This window comes from Cavia porcellus, unplaced genomic scaffold (genome assembly GCF_034190915.1).
Source record: "Cavia porcellus strain 051 isolate PalLab524CR breed Dunkin Hartley unplaced genomic scaffold, mCavPor4.1 scaffold_5, whole genome shotgun sequence".
Lineage (NCBI taxonomy): Eukaryota > Metazoa > Chordata > Mammalia > Rodentia > Caviidae > Cavia > Cavia porcellus.
This window is the reverse complement of record NW_026947488.1, coordinates 63,103,553-63,123,881: the sequence shown is the minus strand read 5'-3', so window position 1 is coordinate 63,123,881 and position 20,329 is coordinate 63,103,553. Positions and strand designations below refer to the sequence as shown.

General features: G+C 41.6%; 1 protein-coding gene across 2 annotated transcripts in view; it reads right to left on the bottom strand.

Moving 5' to 3' along the window:
- The window catches only part of Cldn18 (claudin 18), a 29,484-nt gene extending 11,390 nt beyond the window's left edge, over positions 1-18,094 (bottom strand). Inside the window, exon 1 of one of the 2 annotated variants that reach the window (XM_003476742.3) lies at positions 17,875-18,094. In XM_003476742.3, the coding sequence (XP_003476790.1) occupies positions 17,875-18,094 (220 nt within the window). Of the gene's footprint in view, positions 1-9,845; positions 10,223-17,874 lie in introns of those variants that run through there. The other variant, XM_003476741.4, reaches the window with a different exon arrangement.
- Positions 18,095-20,329: the final 2,235 nt, after the last annotated feature.

The following is a 20,329-nucleotide window of genomic DNA, read 5'->3' as shown; positions in this document are numbered from 1 at the left end:
TTTGCTTCAAAGCTATTACGATTTGACAGCCATTAAACAATTCAGTTCACATAAAAAAAAAACCCTACAATCTAGATAACAATCTTATCTCCATTTTAGAGCTGAAGGATCTGAGGCTTAACGGTGAAGTAACTTGCCACTGGACAAGCCTGAAAAGAAGGGCAGTGCTAAAGGTCAAACTCAGAACTGTCTTGGAGACCTTACGTTCCTATCTCAGTGTGTTGCTTTGAGGACGCTGGAAATACAGGTGGAGTTCTGGCTGTTGTCATGGTACAGGGAGCTGCTCATGCCAAAGGAATGTGTCTTCCAAACTTGGAGACTTAGCCAAAAAGCGTCATCTTCTGACAGCGATGTTAAGAATGTGTAAAGGGACACTTCTCCAAAATCATCTCAGGGGATAACTTGTCCCAGGAGGTTACTTAAGAATGTGACTCTCGAGACAAGGACATTTCCGTCTTCTCTAAGAGCTCTTGAGGGATCTCTAATGAACCACATTGGGAAGATTTTCATCTCAAACAACAACCAACGTCAGCAGCACTGCCAGCTCTAAGGTGTGCATTCACTCTAAGGTGTGCATCCTAGAGCAATTTGGCATGACGTCATGAGGTAATCAATGAGAACTACTGAAAAAGGAGGGTTAGCTCATGCACAATGTGCCAGCATCTTCTCCCTTTCATAAGGAAGGGAGGCTCTGGCAACCTTTTCACCAGCTGTCTCCCTATGGCAGAAGAGAGTGTTTAGGGACTTCCTCCTGAGAAACTTTGCTTGTCTGTGGGGAGAATTCTGCAAGCACTGACCACCAGTCTTGGTCTTATTTGGTAAATGTGTTGGTACACGGTATGGACTGTGGATCTAATCTATCCTAGAGAATTGATAGCATTGGCATTGTGGGATGGCAACTGAGTTCTAACGGTAGAGCATTAATGATTCCAGTAAGGTGCAGAGAACTCATAGAAATTAGGGGTGCTATATGATCTAATTCTCATATGGGGAGGCTCTAGTGTGTTACTTTTGTTTTTCACAGCCTTGCCTGTGACTTTGTTGGTGCCGCAGGATGCTGGGAGCAAACACTTTTGTTCATTACCTCACTAACAAATACAAGCATGTGCTATCTGCTTGTGTATTCATTTATAGCTTTGTGTATTCAAGCGACCACACTGGTATACTCTCATGGTTATAAATTAACATACTCATACATTTACCTGGACTTCATTTTTTTTTTTTTGTACTGGGGATTGAACTCATGACCTCACACTTGCCAGGCAGGTTCTTATTCATCAAGTATTTTTAAAGCTTAACTCTTGTTATCCTTTTTTTAAAAAAGAGAGAATAAAACTCAATAAAAACAATAGAGAGTTTCAAAACAAGATGCTAGGAAATTAAAAATGGGTACTATGTTGCATATTGTTGTGTTCAAAATCAGATTACCAGATATAGGCATGCAAAATTGATTAAACAATATAAGCACTAACTGTTCTTTTCAGTGAACTAATGAAATGATCTTAGCTGTCTTGTGTATGTGTGTATATATATTTTCCTCCTTCCTTCTTTTCACCTTTCCCCAATTCCAGTTGTTCTTTCCTTTTGAGCAGTTTCTTTCCCTTTCACAATATCTATTGTATCTTTTGGATTTTGTTTACTCTTTCAGTTTCTTACACCAGGGATACCAAATGCTGTAGGATATATAAAGTTTTGTGAGAAATAATCTTTGCCTGTAAGACTTTTTACAACCTAAGAAGATTATATTTTTACCAGAAGTCCTAAACTTTAAATTTATTCTTATCCTGAGAATATCTTGGCTGAGTAAACAGAAAGGAACAATTCTGTGACAGTAGCTCGTTGGGTGGGTCCAGTTCTCTTTAATCCATGTAAACCACATGGCAGCCCCGTGGGTCAGGACTGTGATGTGGAAGACATTTGTGTGGCAGCCCTTGCCTTCAGGAAGCATTCTCAGGCTACTCTGTTTCTGGATATTACTATCAAGAAATAGGACTTTTGAGAAAAAGAAGAACCTTAGACATTCACTCCATTTTGTTTCTGTGAGCTTCTCCCAAATTTAAAATCTACCCATCAAATTCTTAGAAGATCTGAAAACTTCTCTAGTTCTAATTTTTTAAGCCTGAAGCTATTCAGAGAACAAAATACTTTGTGCCTTTTGAGAAGCACTTGGTAAAGCATCTGATTACAACAAGGCAACCGGAAGCAAGGAATCAAACAACTAACTAACCAAACAAAAAATATTTAAGCATACAAGACCGAGGATACTCCTTCCATATTCTATGAAAAATCAGACATATCTCACTCTCAGCAAGGAAGGGTCATGGCTGTCTGATGGATGAGTGGCTTTTTTATTTGTTCCTAAAACATACCATGCACATGCTGTGGGCATGGGTGTGGCTGAGGCGCAGGGCTCCCCCATGTGCTGAATGAGTGATGGGGAAGCTTGCCAGGGTGTGTGTGGGGGTCTGTGCCCTTGACAGCTGCAGGTGGCTGCTGCGGGTGCCCACAGGAGCCCCAGGGGCTGTCTGACCCGGTCAGCCTTTGTCTCGGTTGTTCTCTTGTCTCTGTCATCAGGTTCGCACCAAAAGCCTCATTTCTTTTCTACTCTCTCTTGGCCTCCAGATTTCTGATGAATTCTCGATCTTGCCTTCAATCAGGAGTCCACCACATTTTTCATTTAAACAAAGTCATCTTTATAGCTTTCTTTTACTTTGCTTTTTACTCTATGGTTAGAAAACACAAAATGTTATTTTGTATCTTATGAGGCCACTTTCAGAGGCGGAAGACTGGCCTCGGATGGATGGACCACAGTGTTCCCTGCTTCGGAAACCCCTTGAAGGCTTCATCTGGGAAGGGGGACTGTGATGGGGGCAGCTGTCAGGACACGGAAAATATATGTTCTCTGCCACTCACTGCTGGGAATGCCACATGCCTAGTACTGGCCTAGGAGGTACAAGCAGGGGATTTAAACTTAACTTCCAGTTGGAAAATTCTATCATTCTAATCTTTCTCCACAGACAGGTAAACAGGGAAACTGCTGGAAAAGGTAGGTTTCTCTTTTTTGCTGCTCTTTCTCTTCCTCGTATATCAAAAGATACAGGCTTATCTGCCCATGGCAAAATGACTCAACGGCTCTGCACCCAAGGTGTGACTAAGCATATCTCCCAGTGAATAATGAGGCGTTGTTATCAGACCTGGAGGGTGGGTAGGATTTAGGGTTGAAATAAGCAAACAGAAAAATTTGAACTCAGGGTTGCCTCCCTGCTTCAAAATATCTCCTTGCCCTAAAGGAGCTGAGTACTGACAGGAAAGGTGCATTCAGTGTATTTCTTAGCCATGGCTGCTCCCCAGCACTGTCTAGGGGGACCTTGAAAGAAATAGCAATGTTTTGGCCTCAGCTCCCGAGATATATATTCTACTTTTGTTTTTCTTAAGCCCATACCAATCTCCGCAGTTTACAGATTCTTTTGGGTTCTGTGAACATGATCTCAGTTCCCCAGAGGGTTTCTCCCACAAGAATCATGATGTGTAAGAATTTAGATATCTGTCCATACATTAAACAGACACGGTTGCTGTAATGTTTTCCTTTTTTGAAAAGAGGAAAAGCAGTTTAGCTAAAAACCAAGAGTCTCATATCTCATTTCAACTTTATAATTAACTTGCAATAGCTCACTCCTAGGACAGGTTTCTTCCAACAGAAACTGAGGGCAGGCAAGCTGGTTTCATAAGCTTAAGAGCATTTAGACTTGATGAGGAAATATTCAGCCAATGGCAAGAAGGGATGCATAGGGAAGTTCCTCCAAAAAAAGCATTTTAGAGCAGTCTCATTTTTTTCTTTCCTTGTAGATTTTTGCTTTAGAGTCTGTGGAGTTGTTCTCTGGGTAAAGACAGCTCTGTTATAAAAACCTCTGTTCCTCTGCATGAACGTGACTTGCAGCTTGATGTGGGGAACTCCCCAACACTCCAGCAGCTGTTGTTTCTTACACATTAAGGTAGAAATGAGGAACTGGCCATAGGAAGAGAGCCAAGACTATCTTAGTTCTTACAAAAGGGCTGAGAAATTAAGTGCACAAAACCCAAGTAGGATGGATTTGAGAAAGGGGGCAAAATGATTCTAAATAATCTTTACTTTGGATATTTGTGTTCCTAAAGGGTGTTTGGTTGGGTATAGTGCTACATGCCTGTAATCCCAATACTCTTTCAGGCTGAGGCAGGAAGATCACAAGTTCACATCCAGCCTTAGTTAGCAAGATTCTGTCTCAAAATATAAAGAACTGGAGATGTAATCCAGTGAAAAAGGCCTTGGGTTAAAAAAAGAGGAGGGGAAGGAAAGAGGAAAAAGTGGAGGAGGAGGAGAAGGAGAAAGGAGACAACCCTAGCAAATGTCAAATGTCTTAATCGTTTGAGAACTTTGGGTGGTGTAGACCCAGTAGTGATTTACTTACTAAGATCTCGTAAATGAGTCACTGAGCTCTCTCAGACAGGTGCTTTGTTTGAGGCATCTGAGAAAGGAGGGAAGTGAGATCAAGAAGTGCAGGTGGCTGCCACTAAACAAATCTCAGCAGACACATCAAAAGAAACCTAAAACATTACTTGACTATAATGTGTTCACACAGTCAGGGACATGAGTTTGCCAGGGCTTTGTCTCCTGTCTATTCTACTCTCTGACTGTCCTTTGCCACTCTCTTCAGTGTCTCCAGGGAGGAAAATTGTGAATGATGTGGGGATCATCTACTCTGTTAGCTCAGTATTCTCATTGTGCATAGCTAATAACACTGCCATGTGAGTGTCAAGGTGTGATGCACCCTCTGCTTTTGTGCTCAAGCCCAGACCAATGTATTTAGATCTAAAGGCTGCCAATCCTGTCTGGAAGCAGAGGTGAGGCATGGGCAATGGAAAAGCATACAGACTTGGAAGCCTTTCCACATGTATTCTTAACCTGCCATCTTCTATCCATGGGATCTTGGGCATGTTCCTTTCCCTCCTCTCTGAGCCTCATTTCTATCTTGTGATCATGAAGCTAATATTGTTCTGAGGAATAAAGTGGAGAGTGTATGTGCAGCCCGACAAATGGCACTGATCACTGCACACAGCGCTGACTGTGTGGAATACAATGAGGAGGAATCTTAAGTTGCAAGTTACCCCGAGCTGATAATAGACAGGTAAATAGCTTTGCCACCACCACCTCTCACCTCGTTCAGCTACATAATACAGCTTGTTAAGTTGAATTAATTTATTCTATGGCTGTAAGTTCTGAACAGACGAAATGATACATTTTCATCAGACGAATGAAAAGTTAAATGAGATTTTGCAAGAAAAGAGCTTGTATTTGGAAAGAATTTAGTAACTGCTAGTGATTATTATAATTATTAACTAAAAGTATGATAGGTATCTGCTTCAGGCCTTTTGACAAACACTTTAAGGTTTACTTCTCTGTTGGACGGAGGTGCTTTCTTGAATTCTAGGTCACAATTAAACTCTCACCACCTCCCTAAAATCTTCTATTTCTATCTCCAAGCATTCTACCCCGCTCCACTGTTTTGACTGTCCCCCTAGTTCCCTCCACACCCTTCAAAAGCATGGTAGGCAGCTGGAGGCAAGTGCTCTCTAGGCGTTGGGTGCTGGCTGGTTAGTGTTGCTCCTCCCACCTCTCTCAGGAGCCCCACAGTATTCACAGCCCCCTCCATCTCCCTCTCTATCTACTCCACCTCCTTATGTCTTTGCCTGCTATTTCTGAGTTTCTGTTGAGCTTTGTTCCCCTGGTAGTCTTCTTCCTTATTCCTTCTGTCTGCCAAATCTAAGTCACCAAGCAAATATTTGTATCTCTGGATTCCAATTTGCAGTGCAGCCACTCCTGCTGCATGAGGACTGCTGCTCTTCAGTCCACACTCTTCACCATGGCCACAAATTACCAGCGATTTAAAGTACCACCTTTTCTGCAAACTCAGCCTAAGAAACGCTTTTCCTGGCTTTCAGTGAAATCCTATCTCCACAATTCAGACAAGTAGGTCTGGGGGATACCTCTATGTGGATGCTGGGACCACCCCTACCACATTCCCATATTGGCTTAGGACAGCTTGACTTTTTATAGCATAACTGGGAGATAGGATGTAAAGCAGCATCTACTCTCACCCTCCTGCCCTAGCCCTGTTGCCTGTTGTAGGCCATGCAGAGTGTTACAGAGGTGCAAGACAGGCATCTTGAGGTCCTCTAGGACACAGAGAAGATAAAGCCCCTTCAAGAGGCCTAAATGCATTGCTGCAAGACATCACATTTATGTCCACAGTGTTCAAAATATGTGAAGAAATCTTTCTTTCTTTTTTCTTTCTTTCTTTCTTTCTTTCTTTCTTTCTTTCTTTCTTTCTTTTTTCTTTCTTTCTTTCTTCCTTTCTTTCTGTGTCCTAAAACTCTAAAGATCTCTCCCTTTAGGGATTTGGAACATCTCAGAGCTCCTGGGTAGCAACTGGGTTTCCTCTCTATGAGCTCTTTGTCTGGTCTGACAGCAAATAAAAGTGTGAGGCTGAGGCAGGAGGATTGCAAGTTCCAGGCTAGCCTGAACAACTTAGTGTGACTTTCTGACACAAAAAAATTTTTAAAAAGGACTAGGAACACAATTCAGTAATACAGCAATTGGCTCAACTTCTAGTATTGCAAAAAAAGCATCTAACTTACCCAATATCCCTTCTTTTTTCTTTCTTCCTTACGTTTTGGAAAAAACTAATTTTTTCCATTATCATATTTATATTCATCACATAAGTACCACAGACTTTTATAAGGCAGAAAATCATCTCAAATCATACCTTCTTCTTGATTTCAGGCCACCCCTATAAAAATTTCTGGCTTCTAAAACCACACATTTCTTGCATTGGACAATATCTGGTATGTAGCAGAAATTAATACTTGTTTGAACAGTGAATGTAAGTCAACAGCATGTCCTCTTTTGCACAGACTGTTTAGTGTTTAAGAAGTTATCTGTGTATCAGAATTGAAACCAGCCTGGTGGGTAAGTTTTAGCACAAGCAGTTACTATTCAAGTGTCACAGAGGCAGACATGGTGGGTGCCCCCCAAACAGGCGTGAGCTCTATGTCTCCTGGCTCTTGGGGCCATATGGCTAGATCTGGTCAAGACATTGCAAATGGAGATGACATGTCCTCTGCAGGCCGAGGTGGTTGAAAGGAGTTGTGCCTTTTGTGTACTCTCTTCTCTTGTTTTTTACCGTCTTTGAATCGTGTGGCTACATGGAGGCTGCTTGTCCCTCCGTGGATTTCATGTGTACAGGAAGTAAACTTGTGTTAAGCTACTGAGATGTTTAGGGTTGTTCCTTGCAGTGGTTGACATTAACTACTCTAACAGAGTCCCTGAAGCTAGTCCCTGTAACTTAGTAGGTGTGCAAAAGATATTTGTTAAGTGAATAGTTGGCTGAACAATGAATCTGTTTCAGGCAGGAGGAAAACCAGGTTCTTTTCTATACCTGGGGCTATAATAGCAAAAACTATAGTACAAAGGCAATCTTCTCTCTTTTGGAAGCTTTTCACTTGTGTTTGGTTCACATGGGTCATACAGACATTTAAAATATTCTTATTATCCAAAGTTCAACTTAGTTTATCAACCACTTGCTGATCACTAATTTTGCCATTTCCTATGCTGGGAACTGGGAAAATAGGCCTTGTCTAGTTAGCTGATGGGGGCAACTACACAAAAGCTGAGTGAGAAAGTGTACAAATAACCAAACCGGTAATCTAAGGTTCAGACTTAAACAGTGAAATCCTTCTGACTTGTTCCCCTCCTGATACTTCCCACCGAGTCTCTGGTACTCCAAACACCCACATAAAAGCCCTAGGACATGTAACACCCTTGCCTGAATATTTATGCACATGCTTGTCCCCTCCACTGAGGTTTATAGGAGTGGGCAAGGGTAGTGTTGTATTGTGCTCTATCTGTGGTACACAATAAATGCTTCTCAGATTTGTAAGCTGTGTCATGAAGGCAGAATGTGCTCGATGCATGAGAATGCTCTGGCTTGTGGGGTGTTATATAGTATGAGGCTGTGAAGAAACTTTAGGGAGAAGGCAACTGGGGTGGTAAAGGAGACATTTTGAGGTGTCTGTGAGCAAGCCCAAAATACAGTAAATGCAAAGGGAAAACCATAGGATGGGGAAAGAGGCCCAGAACAGAAATCAGGAAAAGTAGGTGAGGTATATAGGAAGGCATAGGTATGAGGCTGCCATGTTTGTACCTAATTAATTCAGGAATAGAGGATCATGGGAGATGCTTGGGTTTTGAAATGTGTAAGGAGAACTGAGAATTGGGAGCCAGTGATTGGAAGAGGCTCCTCTTCTACTGACCTTCAGTCATGGTCAAAGGAGGAAACCCTACATAATACTAGTGGAGAGCTGGGTTTGGCCAGGAAAAGAGAAGATGATTTTGTGGTACAGGAGCAGAACTGCTGAGGAGTGCAGATGAGATTCTGAGGGGGCTCATGGAGGGTAGGAGCTCTGGTGAATAAGAAGACAAAGGCGAGATAGCAGTGATGGGGTTGGCCATACAGGACTGTGGGAACATTTGGAAGGGCCATTGTGATACAGAGTGAGCAAGAGATCAGCAGTGTTCGCTGGAGCCCTGAGAAGCGGTCACTGAGCATGAATAGTCACGAGTTAATTGTGAGCATAAGATCAATCTTTTTTCTAACTAACAGTTAACATTAGATGTAGGCAGCCACTCAACAACCTAAGCCTTGTACTCCCTCCTCTGACCTCTCCCCTTGTTACAGCACATTCCCTGGCCAGTCTGGCTGCCTTCCCTTGGGCCAGCTTCTTTCCCAAGCCTGTCCTTTGTGGAGGTAGTGATCTTGTTCATTCTGCAATGAGCGGTTTCCAGAAAAAAAAAAGAAAAGAAAAGAAATAAATAATTCTTGTATTCTGACAGTTCTTCTTTTATTCCTTTCTGAAAATAAGGATGAATTAGTTGAATTGTTTTTCACAATTCAATTTCAAGGACTCCAAAGCCTCTTTAAAATTTCTTGGCAATTTATTTCCATCTACCTGCTTGAAAGAGGAAAAACTACACCCTCCTATTGGTCACCTTAACTTGCTCTATTATTTTCTTATTTACTGCTTTTAAAAAATACAGTTCCCATAATATGCAGAATGCAAAGTTGCTATGGTGCACATTTGCAATGATTATCTGTATTACAAACAACATTTAGCTTATTTCATCTGCAAGCATGAAAGAATGTCATACTTGTGATTATATTTATATTCATACATTGTTATAATATAATTGTAATTTTACATCCTGACATATACTGATTTTTTTGGAAGAGTATACCAGATGTTCTCCATACAAATTCAGAAAAATGAAATTATAATTTAGTAGCAATTTTGAGGCACTGAAAGAGACTGCAAGTTTTTGAGAAAAGCTTAATTGAAAACAAAATTAAATTAGCTCTTGATAAACTTTTCTGGCTAAAACGAAGTGCCATCCTCTTTCCTTGCTCCCATGTATGTACTGGCAGGAACAAGTCACTTGCACACAGGAGCACATACTTTATTCTCTCCGTGAGAATCAGTAGTTTATTCCGGGTAACCCTAGCATCCCTTACCAGAGACCGAGTCTTCCTGCAGCCGGTCTCCGGCAAGCAGTTCCTCAGACCCAAGCATGAATCCTCCCATTGTCTCCTGTGTGACTGCGCTGTCTGTGACACCCAGCCAGCTTGTGCTCTTATTCACACCTTCTGTGGTCCGTCTGCACGCCTGGAGGCGGCAGCACGGTTGGGTCAGGCAGCCCAGTGGCTGGACTCGCCCAGGCCTGCTCTCCTGGTCCTGCCCAGGATGCCCGCACCTACCTGGAAGGCCCAGGATGGTGAAGTAGGGCCGGCACTCGGTGAAGCCCGAGCTCTGCCTCACACAGCTCCTCCAGAGCCCTTCGTACTGGAACACGGAGGTGACGGGGTTGTCATACAGGTCCTGGGTGCTCCACATGTCCATCCCCGTGGCAGCGATGCAGCCGGCCAGGCCGAGCAAGGACAGGAGGAAGCCCACCACTTGGAACGTGGTGGTGGACATGGCCTCAGCCCTGGCCCTGCTGCCTCCTTGCAGCCAAAACTGGGCGCCCAGCGTGCGCTGCCGAGGGGAACCCTGCTAATCAGAGGCTTTCTCTAGGGCTCAGTGTTTGCTCACCGTGTTTTCCTTAGATAGTTCAGTTTCACTCCTCGTTCAAGGGCATTATTTTTTCATTTGTTAGGGAAGAGGCCCCAAGAGGCACTTGTCAGGCCGAGCTGCGCAGGTGCAGCTGGCAGTTGGTTGAGCACCGGCTGGCAGAGGCCAGAAGGTTGCCCTGCACTGGGCGGCACCAGCCTCCCCCATCCTAGCTCTGTCTCTGCAGGGAACTTGGTACCCTCTGGGGAAAATGCCTAGGGGCACATTACTCAGAAGGGCGCAAACATCTTTCAAAGTACGAAGACCCTGGCAAGCACCCCATCGTTCCATCTAAAACCAGACTGCCACGTTTCCTCCCAGACTGCCGCGTCCCCTTGTATATTACCTTCCACTTCCACTTTTCTGTTTCGAGCTTAGAGAAGCGGGAAGGGCAGATAGATTTATCTGCCATTTTTAGGTGAGTCAAGTGAGGTAGACGTAGTCAAGGAACCTCAAGTGGTTTGTGCTTGAGATGCTTTAAGGAAGGCAAAAGTGGGTCTCTCTCCTTTCCCTCTATCTAACGCACTTCGTTTCTATGTGAGTGACAGGGCCAGGCAGGGTTGTCCCGTTGGAAATGGGTCCAGAAGCCAGGGATCCCACCGACCTCCATAGTCACACAAGAGCCACGGGAAGGTGGTGTGGCAGGCACAGGAGGTATCACTAAGGCCTGAGGAGCAAACACAGCTGCAGGGCCAAGGACCCTGACCTGGTCACCGAGAGGCTCGAGATTGCCCCTGACTCATACTGTGTTGGGTGCTAGGTGATTTGGGGACAAACTCTAAGTCCTGCTTGGTCACTGTCTTCATCTCTAAAAGTGGGGACTGCCCTCCAAGCACTTTCAGACCTCACACACTATCTATTTATCTATTTTGTAGAAAAGTTTTTACTACAGTTAGACAATTAGATGTTGTATGATCACAATTAAATGGACACACGGCTGAAAAAGTTGGTGTAGTATTTTGCTTCTACAACTCAATTTTCTTATAGAAATGATCAGCCTGCTGCTCCTGAGCCTCATGTGTGTCTAACCTCAGAGTTTAGAGACATTCAATTAATTTCAATCTTTTTAAATCTGGATTTCCAAGTGGGAACTACATACACATTCACACACTCAATCTCTACACACTACACACTACACACTACACACACTACACACTACACACTACACACTACACACTACACACTACACACACTACAATCTCTAACCATGACTGGTTTCCTCCAGAAAACAAACCCTTGTGTCTGGACATTTCAGTGTTATCTTTACCATACCGAGGCCTGCTCCCAAGCCTTTAGTCCCGGATAACATGGAAGGCAAATATGGAAGCTCTTTCCCTTATCTAAGTGGGGTCAATACTCTGAGCTTTGCCCCCTGACTTTAAGTTCTGTGATCAGTGTCTGTGGGGAATGAAGCGTAAGTCAGAGAACTCCAAGTAAAAGAAGAAAGAAAACAAACAAAAAATTATCACAAGTTATCTTTTTTCACTTATAGCAGTTTCTCCCTTTATTTCCTTATGCAAATGTTTTATGCTAAATTTCAAAGTAGAAAAAAAATCATATGCAGACAGCAATGAACTGAGTTTTCTTTTTTGGACTACTGAGCCATAAAGAAGGATAAACTGGAGTCATTTGTAGGAAAACAGATGCACTTTGAGTCCATAAAGCTAAGTGAAATAAATCAGACGTAGAAGTTTAAATATCTCATAGTTTCTCTACCACGGTGTAAATAAAGAGCAAAATAATGATGACTGATGAGAAACAAGGAGACAGAATGCAGAGAGAGGATAGAGATCTGGAGATGAGAGGAGAAGGAGGGAGGTAAGGGAAAGGGAGAAGATGTAAAAAGGATCAAGATGTGATACGTAAAAATCCCCCATGATGAATGCATCTGTTACATACTGCAAACCTACCAGTACAAAACTTTTTAAAAACTAAAAAATTTAAAGAACTTTTCTTTTTGGTTGGAATGTGGCAAAAACTAATTTTAGAAGGTATAGTAAAGCTATTATAGAAAGGCTGCTGAATGAGAAGGAAAAAGTTATACACTTGTTTTTTTATGTTTTAAAACACTTGGAAGATGGGATTTTTCACACCCTGGTGAATTTTCTGGGCTCTCAAATGAGTGAACCACTACTCTAGCTGTCTTACCAAAGAATGAACAGGAGTCCAGACATAAAATCTGATTTTTGGTTCATAGCTACACGTTTTGTTGAAAGTTATCTAATGTATGGCTATTAGTTAACTCCTGGTCTGATTCTGTTTGACAATAATGAGTGTGGTTTGAGCTTGCTTAATCACTTTTAAAATGGAGCAAAATGTTTTGCTGAAATCATTCCTGCATTTAGGCTTAAATAAGACTCCTGGAGTATCATTTCAGATGAGATCGGGTGCTTTCAGAGTAGGATGGCCGTAGACAGAAGTATTATTTCAGATTGTAAATGTTCAAGAGCTTGTTTTACCGACTTTGGAAGAAGTATTTCCATCATTTTTACTAACAACTTTCAGGATTATTAATACTGTAACACTGTCTATAATAATGAGGGAAAATGATGATATAAATAGCAGTGAAAATATTACTTAGCAATCAGGAAAAAGTAAAATTAGTGTACTAACAAGAAAAACAGCTGACACATTTAATAATTTTCCCTTATATTACCATACTGGTACATGCTTAGTTTCCGAGCCTACCTTTTGTTTTTCATAATGAAAATTTGGAGAAATATTTTACAAATCACTCCGTTTTAAACTCTAACAGGAATTTGACATACTTCTTTCTTATCCATTCTCTATAAATTTTTTCATGACTAAGAGTTTGTAAAACTTGATGTTTTGCTGTTTCTACTGAATTATATTTATGTCCACAAAGTTTTTATAAATATAATGCAGCATGAGTGCATTAGCACTCCATTATATAGAAGTGTGATTATTTACCGGAACAGTGTCTATTCTTTCATAGTTAAATTGTATCTTCTCTCAATAGTTTTGTATGAAAGCAATGTTGGGATTAATATTTTACATGTAACTCTTTGCCACCACTTCCAATTATTCCATTAGGATGGATCTGTAGGCTAGGATTAGTTTGTTAAAGGGTGCATAGTTTAAAAAAATTCTTTTTGCATAGGGCGGCACTAATTTCTATGAATTGTATTCCTGATAGCAATATTTGAAAGATCCCACTCCATGCTCACCTACACTGTGAATTTGGAAGTTATACACAATCATCTGTTTTTTTTGTTACATCTCTTTGATTAGTGAGTTTGAATTGTTTTTTCCTTTTGTGGTGCTAGAGATCTCAGGGCCTCATGCATGCTAGGCAAGCAGTCTACCTCTAAAGTCCATCCCTGACCCCTGTTTAACTTCTTTTAAATGCGCACCTATGAAATATTTGTTACAGCTCCTTTCTCTGTCAGTTTGTACTCCTTTCTCACTTATTCCCTGGAAATTGAGCACTTTCCTATCAATTTGTATGTTATTTATTTGTTAAGGATCTTAATATTGCTGTAAGTACTAGTACATTTTTTGATTGGTTATTTGTGTTTAGTTTCATTCTGCATTTTTGAAAAATAAACCCCATAGATTGTATTTCATTTTATGTACTTCCCAATATCTGGTGCATGAAATGTGTGCAATAGCTATTTGTTGAATTATGTAGTCAAATAAATTTAGTTTTTCTCTGTTGTTACTGTGCTGAGAATTATTTTCCATTTTATATTTTCCATTTAGAAGATAAAACCATTTTAGAATTTAAAGTATTTAGATATATTTTAATGTATAAGTACTATGGAATTAATTTTGGTTTATGTGTTGGTTGGTGCTGAAATTTCTTTTTCATTTATGAAAATCAATAATTTCTGTAGCATTTCTTAAGTATCCTCATTTTCCCACTGCTTTTGAAACCTCCTCTATCTCATGTTAAATTTTCACACATATCTTTCTAAATGTAGGTTTTGTTTCATTAATCTATTTGTCCATTTTTTTTTACTAAAATACAATTTGAATTATCAAAACCTTAATTTTTGGTTAAATATCTGGTAGGGTTAATCCATTACCTGATCATTCTTAAAACAAACAAACAAAAAAAAAAAACTAAGTAACTAACCTGCCTATTCTGGGCTTGAACTTGCAATTCTCCTGCCTCAGCCTCCCAGAATGCTAGAATCGTAGCCATGCATCACCACTCCCCATCATTAGGCAATTCTTTAACCTCACTGAGCCTCAGTTTCCTTAATCATAAAATGAAGATAATAACAGTACTTATCTCACAGGATTGTTGTGAATATAAAGTGTACACAGCCAATTTACCTAAATAAATACAATTATGTTAACGGCACCTATTAATATATGTCCATTTCTTGAAGCAGCACCTGGCAAATAGCTAGTTCTTAATGCATTTTATTATTAATACATTAATTAGAGATAAATACACATTTTTATAATATTTTCATCTATGAACATGTGCTATATATTTCCATTTAAGTCTTTTAAAAATTTTTTTTAGCAAAGCTTTTTTTTTATTTTTAAATTTTGATTTCTGAAAAATATTTAAAAATATTATTTTAAGCACTGAACACATAACTTTTTTTTCTTTTGGTCATTTTTGAGACAGGATCTCACTATGCAATTCAGGCTGAACTTTAACTCATTTTGTAGCTCAGGCTGGCCTCAAACTCCCAGCAATTCTCTTGCTGGATTACAGGCGTAATTCTCTTGCTGGATTATAGGCGTAATGATGGCACCATCATGCCTGGTTTAACATATAGCATTGTTCTGCATCTTCCCACACAAACTGCTAAATGTTTTCAATCTCTTAACAAATTACACTGTCACTTTCTCTCTCCGTCTCTCTCCTTGTCCCTCTCCCTCTCCTCTCCCTCTTCTTCTCCTTCTCCCTCTTCTTCTCCTCCTCTTCTTCTCTCTCTCTCTCTCTCTCTCTCTCTCTCTCTCTCTGTCTCTCACCCTTTCCCTCTACCCACTCAGGTAGCTCATGCTTGTTGTGGCAGACTCTGTTCAGCTGTCAGTTCCCTTCTGAACCTCCTCTTTCATCCTGGTCTGCCCCTGTACCATGTATGACTTAATATATGTGATTGCTATGATTTTTAAGTGGGGATGATTTTGCTCCTCAGGGATATTTAGTAATATCAGGAGACACTTTTGATTGTTACAAGTGGGTGAAGGGGCAATGTTATACCTACCGAGTGGATAATTGGTGAAGTGAGTATAATTTAAATCAACATTGAAGGTCTGTAAGATTTTTTTCTTTAAAAGGAATTTCTAGAATATTCTCTTTGAAAAAATTTTCTTTAAACTGATTACTCATGGGACTCTCTTTCTCTCACAAGCACACATGCACCCGTGCACAGGTTCTAGCAGAAGCTATAACAGGCAGTCTCAGGGTGGCCTATGTTAGTCTGTAAGCATGGGCAGGCCACCTTGGCCCTCTGGGTTGCCACTGCTTTATCTGCAACATAAACATGGAGGCTATTGACTACTGTTAGTGCAGGGCCCACCTAGATGTCTGGGTGGAGCTCAGAATCAGATTTAGGCAAAGAGGAAGGGAAGGTGCCTCTGCACTGGGGATTTTTACTTTGTGGCTGCAAAGATTTCTGCTTTGTGTCTTTGGGCCTTGCAGATTCTTATTAGGGTTATGAGCTGGGGCTTAGGCTCTGACAGGACAGGATTTGACCTCTGACAAGATCTGCAAGTAACTTTGGGCAAGTTACTCAAACCTGTTCCTTTTCGAAAAGGTTGATAGTGATAGTATCAATTTCACAAAGTGTTGAGATCACACAGAATATTGCAAAGCAGGGGGTTACCTAAGTGCTAATGCATGATATGCCACTGTCATTCCCCTTTTGGAGGGAGCACAAAGGCTTTATCTGTCCCTGCGGGTGCTGTGTGTGGCATGAGATCAGCCTCAGGCTGATTCTGTCCACTGTATCCTCTGGCTCTGCACGGACCCAAGTCCTAGGCTCTGGACTTTTTCTTTTCCTTTCCTTTCCTTTCTTTCTTTCTTTCCTTTTTGTGTGTGGCATTTTTGTGACTGAAGTGAAGATGGTTAGACCCAGAGCTGGGGAAAGGGCAGGAGGATCTAGAGACAGGAAGTGGTTCACCTTCCCCAGTCCCAAATGAAGGGAGATCCCTGACCAGCAGCTGACCACATCTGGTTCATGTTCTCTTGCTAACTGGTTCCTCTCATTTGCCCTGGTTCTACCATTTCTGCCTTTGCCTTTCTTCCTACTTTGATCTATTTTGCATTCTTTTAACAGACTAATCTTCTTGAAATACCATAATCTTAAACCTCTCATGAGTTTCCAACTACCTTAGCTTGGCATTCAGTGCTGTCCATAATCTTCCCCCACATAAGCCCTCTCCAGCCAAGGTCATGTTCTCACTGGTGCCCGAGTGAGACATGGGTGGCTCTTGCCCATGCCGTTTTTCCTTCCAGAACGTTGTCCCCTTCAAATCCTAACCACTCTCCAGTGTCTACAGTGATTTTTCTGCCCCGAGGGAGCCTTGTTACACAATGCCCTGCTGGTCTCATCTCCCACAGCACCAGCCCTGGGCACTCCTCACATGGCCCCTGGCATTGCTCAGCCAGGGCTATCCTATTTTCTTAGAATGCCAAGTCCATAGAATCTTGAGGGTGCAGAGTACCCTATGTTCAGATGTCAAACATATATAAAAATAATTTTAACCAACACCTTCAGTTTTGCCTCCCCCTACCCTTATATCTATCTCTGAGTCTTGACCTTGAAGTCACATGGTCGATTCTTGGTGGGGGATGCCCTGTATTTTCTATTTCAGATCCTTCCCAACTTAGATCAATTCCTTTATCAAGCCTTCTATTTGTATTTATGGAGGGAACAAATAACCAAAAATTCAAAATGACGAGTTTATCATTGTCTTATTCTATAGTACAAGTGAAGAATACTTTTGACCTTTTCTCTTGTGACTTGAATTTTTCTTCAGGTTGAAGTGACTAATCTACTAAGCAAATGAACATACAGTCCTGGGGTAGCTAACATGGCAGTCTGAGGGGTGCATGGCAGCTGCAGCACTTTCCCTTGCTCAGAGGCGGAGCTCACTGACCAGGGAGAGGCCACTGTGCAGGGAATGCTTGGAATTTCATTCCCTGGGGCCAATATTTCTAGAGTCAGAAACTTGGAGTCCCAGAACTGAGCCCATCTGTCACATCTCAGCAAATCCTGGTCTTTATATCGGGCTTTTTCCCTGCCCCATTTCTATTGCTGTTGTTGCTTGCTTATGCACCTAGGAGCTGGGGCCAGGCATAAAGGTCCCGGAGTGGAATCTGTTCTAGAGTTAGGCAGGATCTAACTCAGCGAGGACAAACTTGAGGTTAAGGGAAGAGAGTGGCTGAAATCTGGATCTCCCGAGTCCTGTTTATGCAGGTGAATATGACTATGCTATTGCTCACATAGAAGTCACTAGGATAAAATAACCCAGAAGAACTGGGCATCATTTAGCTGAGGGAACTGGAGCTTCCAACTTGGAAAGTTCCCCCTAAGTTTTATTTGTGTAACAATACTTGTTGTTTCTCCTATAAAAAGTAAAATGAGTTCCTCTCTGTCCTGTGGTCTCTCTCCCACGTCCCAGGCAGAAGCTGCGGTCTCCTCTATTCTATTTCCCCAGTCATCTAGCCAGGAACCCAGTTCTTACCTGGCAGCCCCAGCAGCGTAAGGTAGCCTCGGCACTCAGTGAAGCCGGAGCTCTCTCGGACGCAGGAGCGCCACAGTCCTTGATAGTTGAACACAGCAGTCACTGGGTTGTTGTACAAGTCCTGGGTGCTCCATTGGTCCATGCAGGTGGCTGCAATGAGGCCTGCAAACCCGACCAGTGAAATCACAAACCCTAAGCCCTGGCAGGCAGTCACAGACATGGTGGAGCTCAGCGTCGACACGGAGGACAGCGAGACAAAGGACAGCCCTGTTCTGAAGGTGTTGAGTGTAGGGATGCTGTTTTCTCAGAGAGGCTGGCACACACGTCACGAATGGGCCGTGCGTCGTGTGTGTGTGTGTGTGTGTGTGTGTGTGTGTGTGTGTGTTGGGGGGGGGAACTCCCCAGAGCCACCTAGGCTTGCCTGGTTCCTTTATCTACATAAGTGAGATAATTTCCACAACATGGTACCAAGAGCCATTTGTTTCTCACCATATGTACACTCTACTCACTGTTTACTTTCTGGGGGAGTTTCTCTCCTGATTAACCAGGTTCCCTTCTGCAGAGGGTAAAGCAAGTGCAGAGATGGCTGCCTGGAAGGTGCTGTGGGCTTGGTCAGTGGGGCTTCGAGGTGCTAAAATACTTGGAGGTACAATGGCTTCAGTCATGTGGGGACAGCTACTTTGCCTCAAAAACTTAGGCAAGGATGATTATGAGACTTGATGAAAAATAACTGACTTTTTTGTCATCACATGAGTTGCATTTGTATGGTCTGAAAGACATTGAATTTAGCAAACATTGAATTTTTGCCCTTAGGGAAAATATCGGTTTAGGTTCCTTTGAGCCTCTGGTCACAACACGTTTGACACTGATGGATAATTTTATTTTATGTGTGTCTTTAATTGAAGACACCATATTCACTCACTACATATTGCTGTTTCATTAACACTGGAATCACAGCCAACAATAGTCATGTCCATTATCTAACACAACTATGACAAACTTTTAGAGACAAGAGCCCAAATTGCAACCTAAAACCTACTTTTTATCACAAAATGCCAACACTGCAATTAAACCTGAATACTGAAGTTTTGGTTTATAAAAAATGACTCACATATTAATATTTTTTGTTTTAAAAGAAAAGCAACATGTGTGCCATCAAGGTGCCGCCACCGGCCTAATATGTACCTCAGTTTTTGTGGAGTTGACTCTGCCTCATTCCACAGGGAGAACATGTGGAAAAGACAGGGGAGGGCTCAGCATAAAGGCCTCTGGGCTCTGCAGCCAGCTGGCTTGGGATCAGTCTCCACGCTATTGCTTACCAACCAAATGTACACAGCAGCTAAATCACTTTCTCTCTTTGAGCCTCGTCATCTCCTAAAACACGAAATAGTAGTAGTGCTTACCTGCATTGTTTTGTAGACTATATGTATGAATACATGTGAAATGCTGAGCATAGCAGCAAATGTTGAAATATTAGAGCAGTCTGGTAATAAACTAAGTAAAAGTTTTAGCAACTGATAATCATTCTCACATTGTATTTCTTCAGATTAATCAGCAACTAAATTCCAACTTTATTGCAAAAATTATCTCCAGTTTCAATAAGCCTCATTAAATTTTTTTATTTTGAAGGTAATAAAATACAACAAAACAAGACAGAACAAAACCAATTAAGACAATGCATTGAAATTGGTACAGAACTTCAGAGCAGGTTATTAGGATAACAGTAATAGGTACCCTAATATATCTTGTTATCTTCACAATAGTTGTCCATTTAGTCAGGTTAGCAAAATCAAACCAAAACCAGAAACTTATAAAACCAATCAAAACAGAATACTGAATAGAGCAAAACAATTACTCAGAACAAAACAAAACAGTGAAAACAATATTTGTCTTCAAAGAGAAGACAGAAGGAAATCCCCCATATTTGCTATGTTGCATACGGTCATCCTCCCAAGAGATGCTCAGACCTCTGTCCCCAGGTCAGCGCAATGAACCCAACAATACAAGCATTTAGTTGTTTATGTGCCGTAGTTGCCATCAATTCCACTGTCCTTGACACCATCCAATTGCTAATGGGGGAGGGAGGAACATTTGATTCTCAGCTTGGGCACCGGTATGCTCACAGGAGATGCTGGCTTGCTCACTGCTGGCTCATGCAGTGGCCATTTACCAGGAAGGAGCGGGTGTTGATTTTAAAGACTCATTTTTTTGTTCAAACGTGATTTCTGCCTATTTTGACTCTGAATTGAAATATGAACTATTGTGCCTCAGTTTCTCTATATCTAAAGCTAAGAGCGCATACTATCTCACAAATTTCTTAATCTTAAAAAAGAAGAACCCTCTTCTTTTAGTATACTATTGTCAAGAGTACTAATGTGTTGTGAAGATAAAGTACATGTGTGAGTGTGCATGTGTATCCTTGTGTAGCAGTGGGAAGCGAGGAGGAAAGACATGC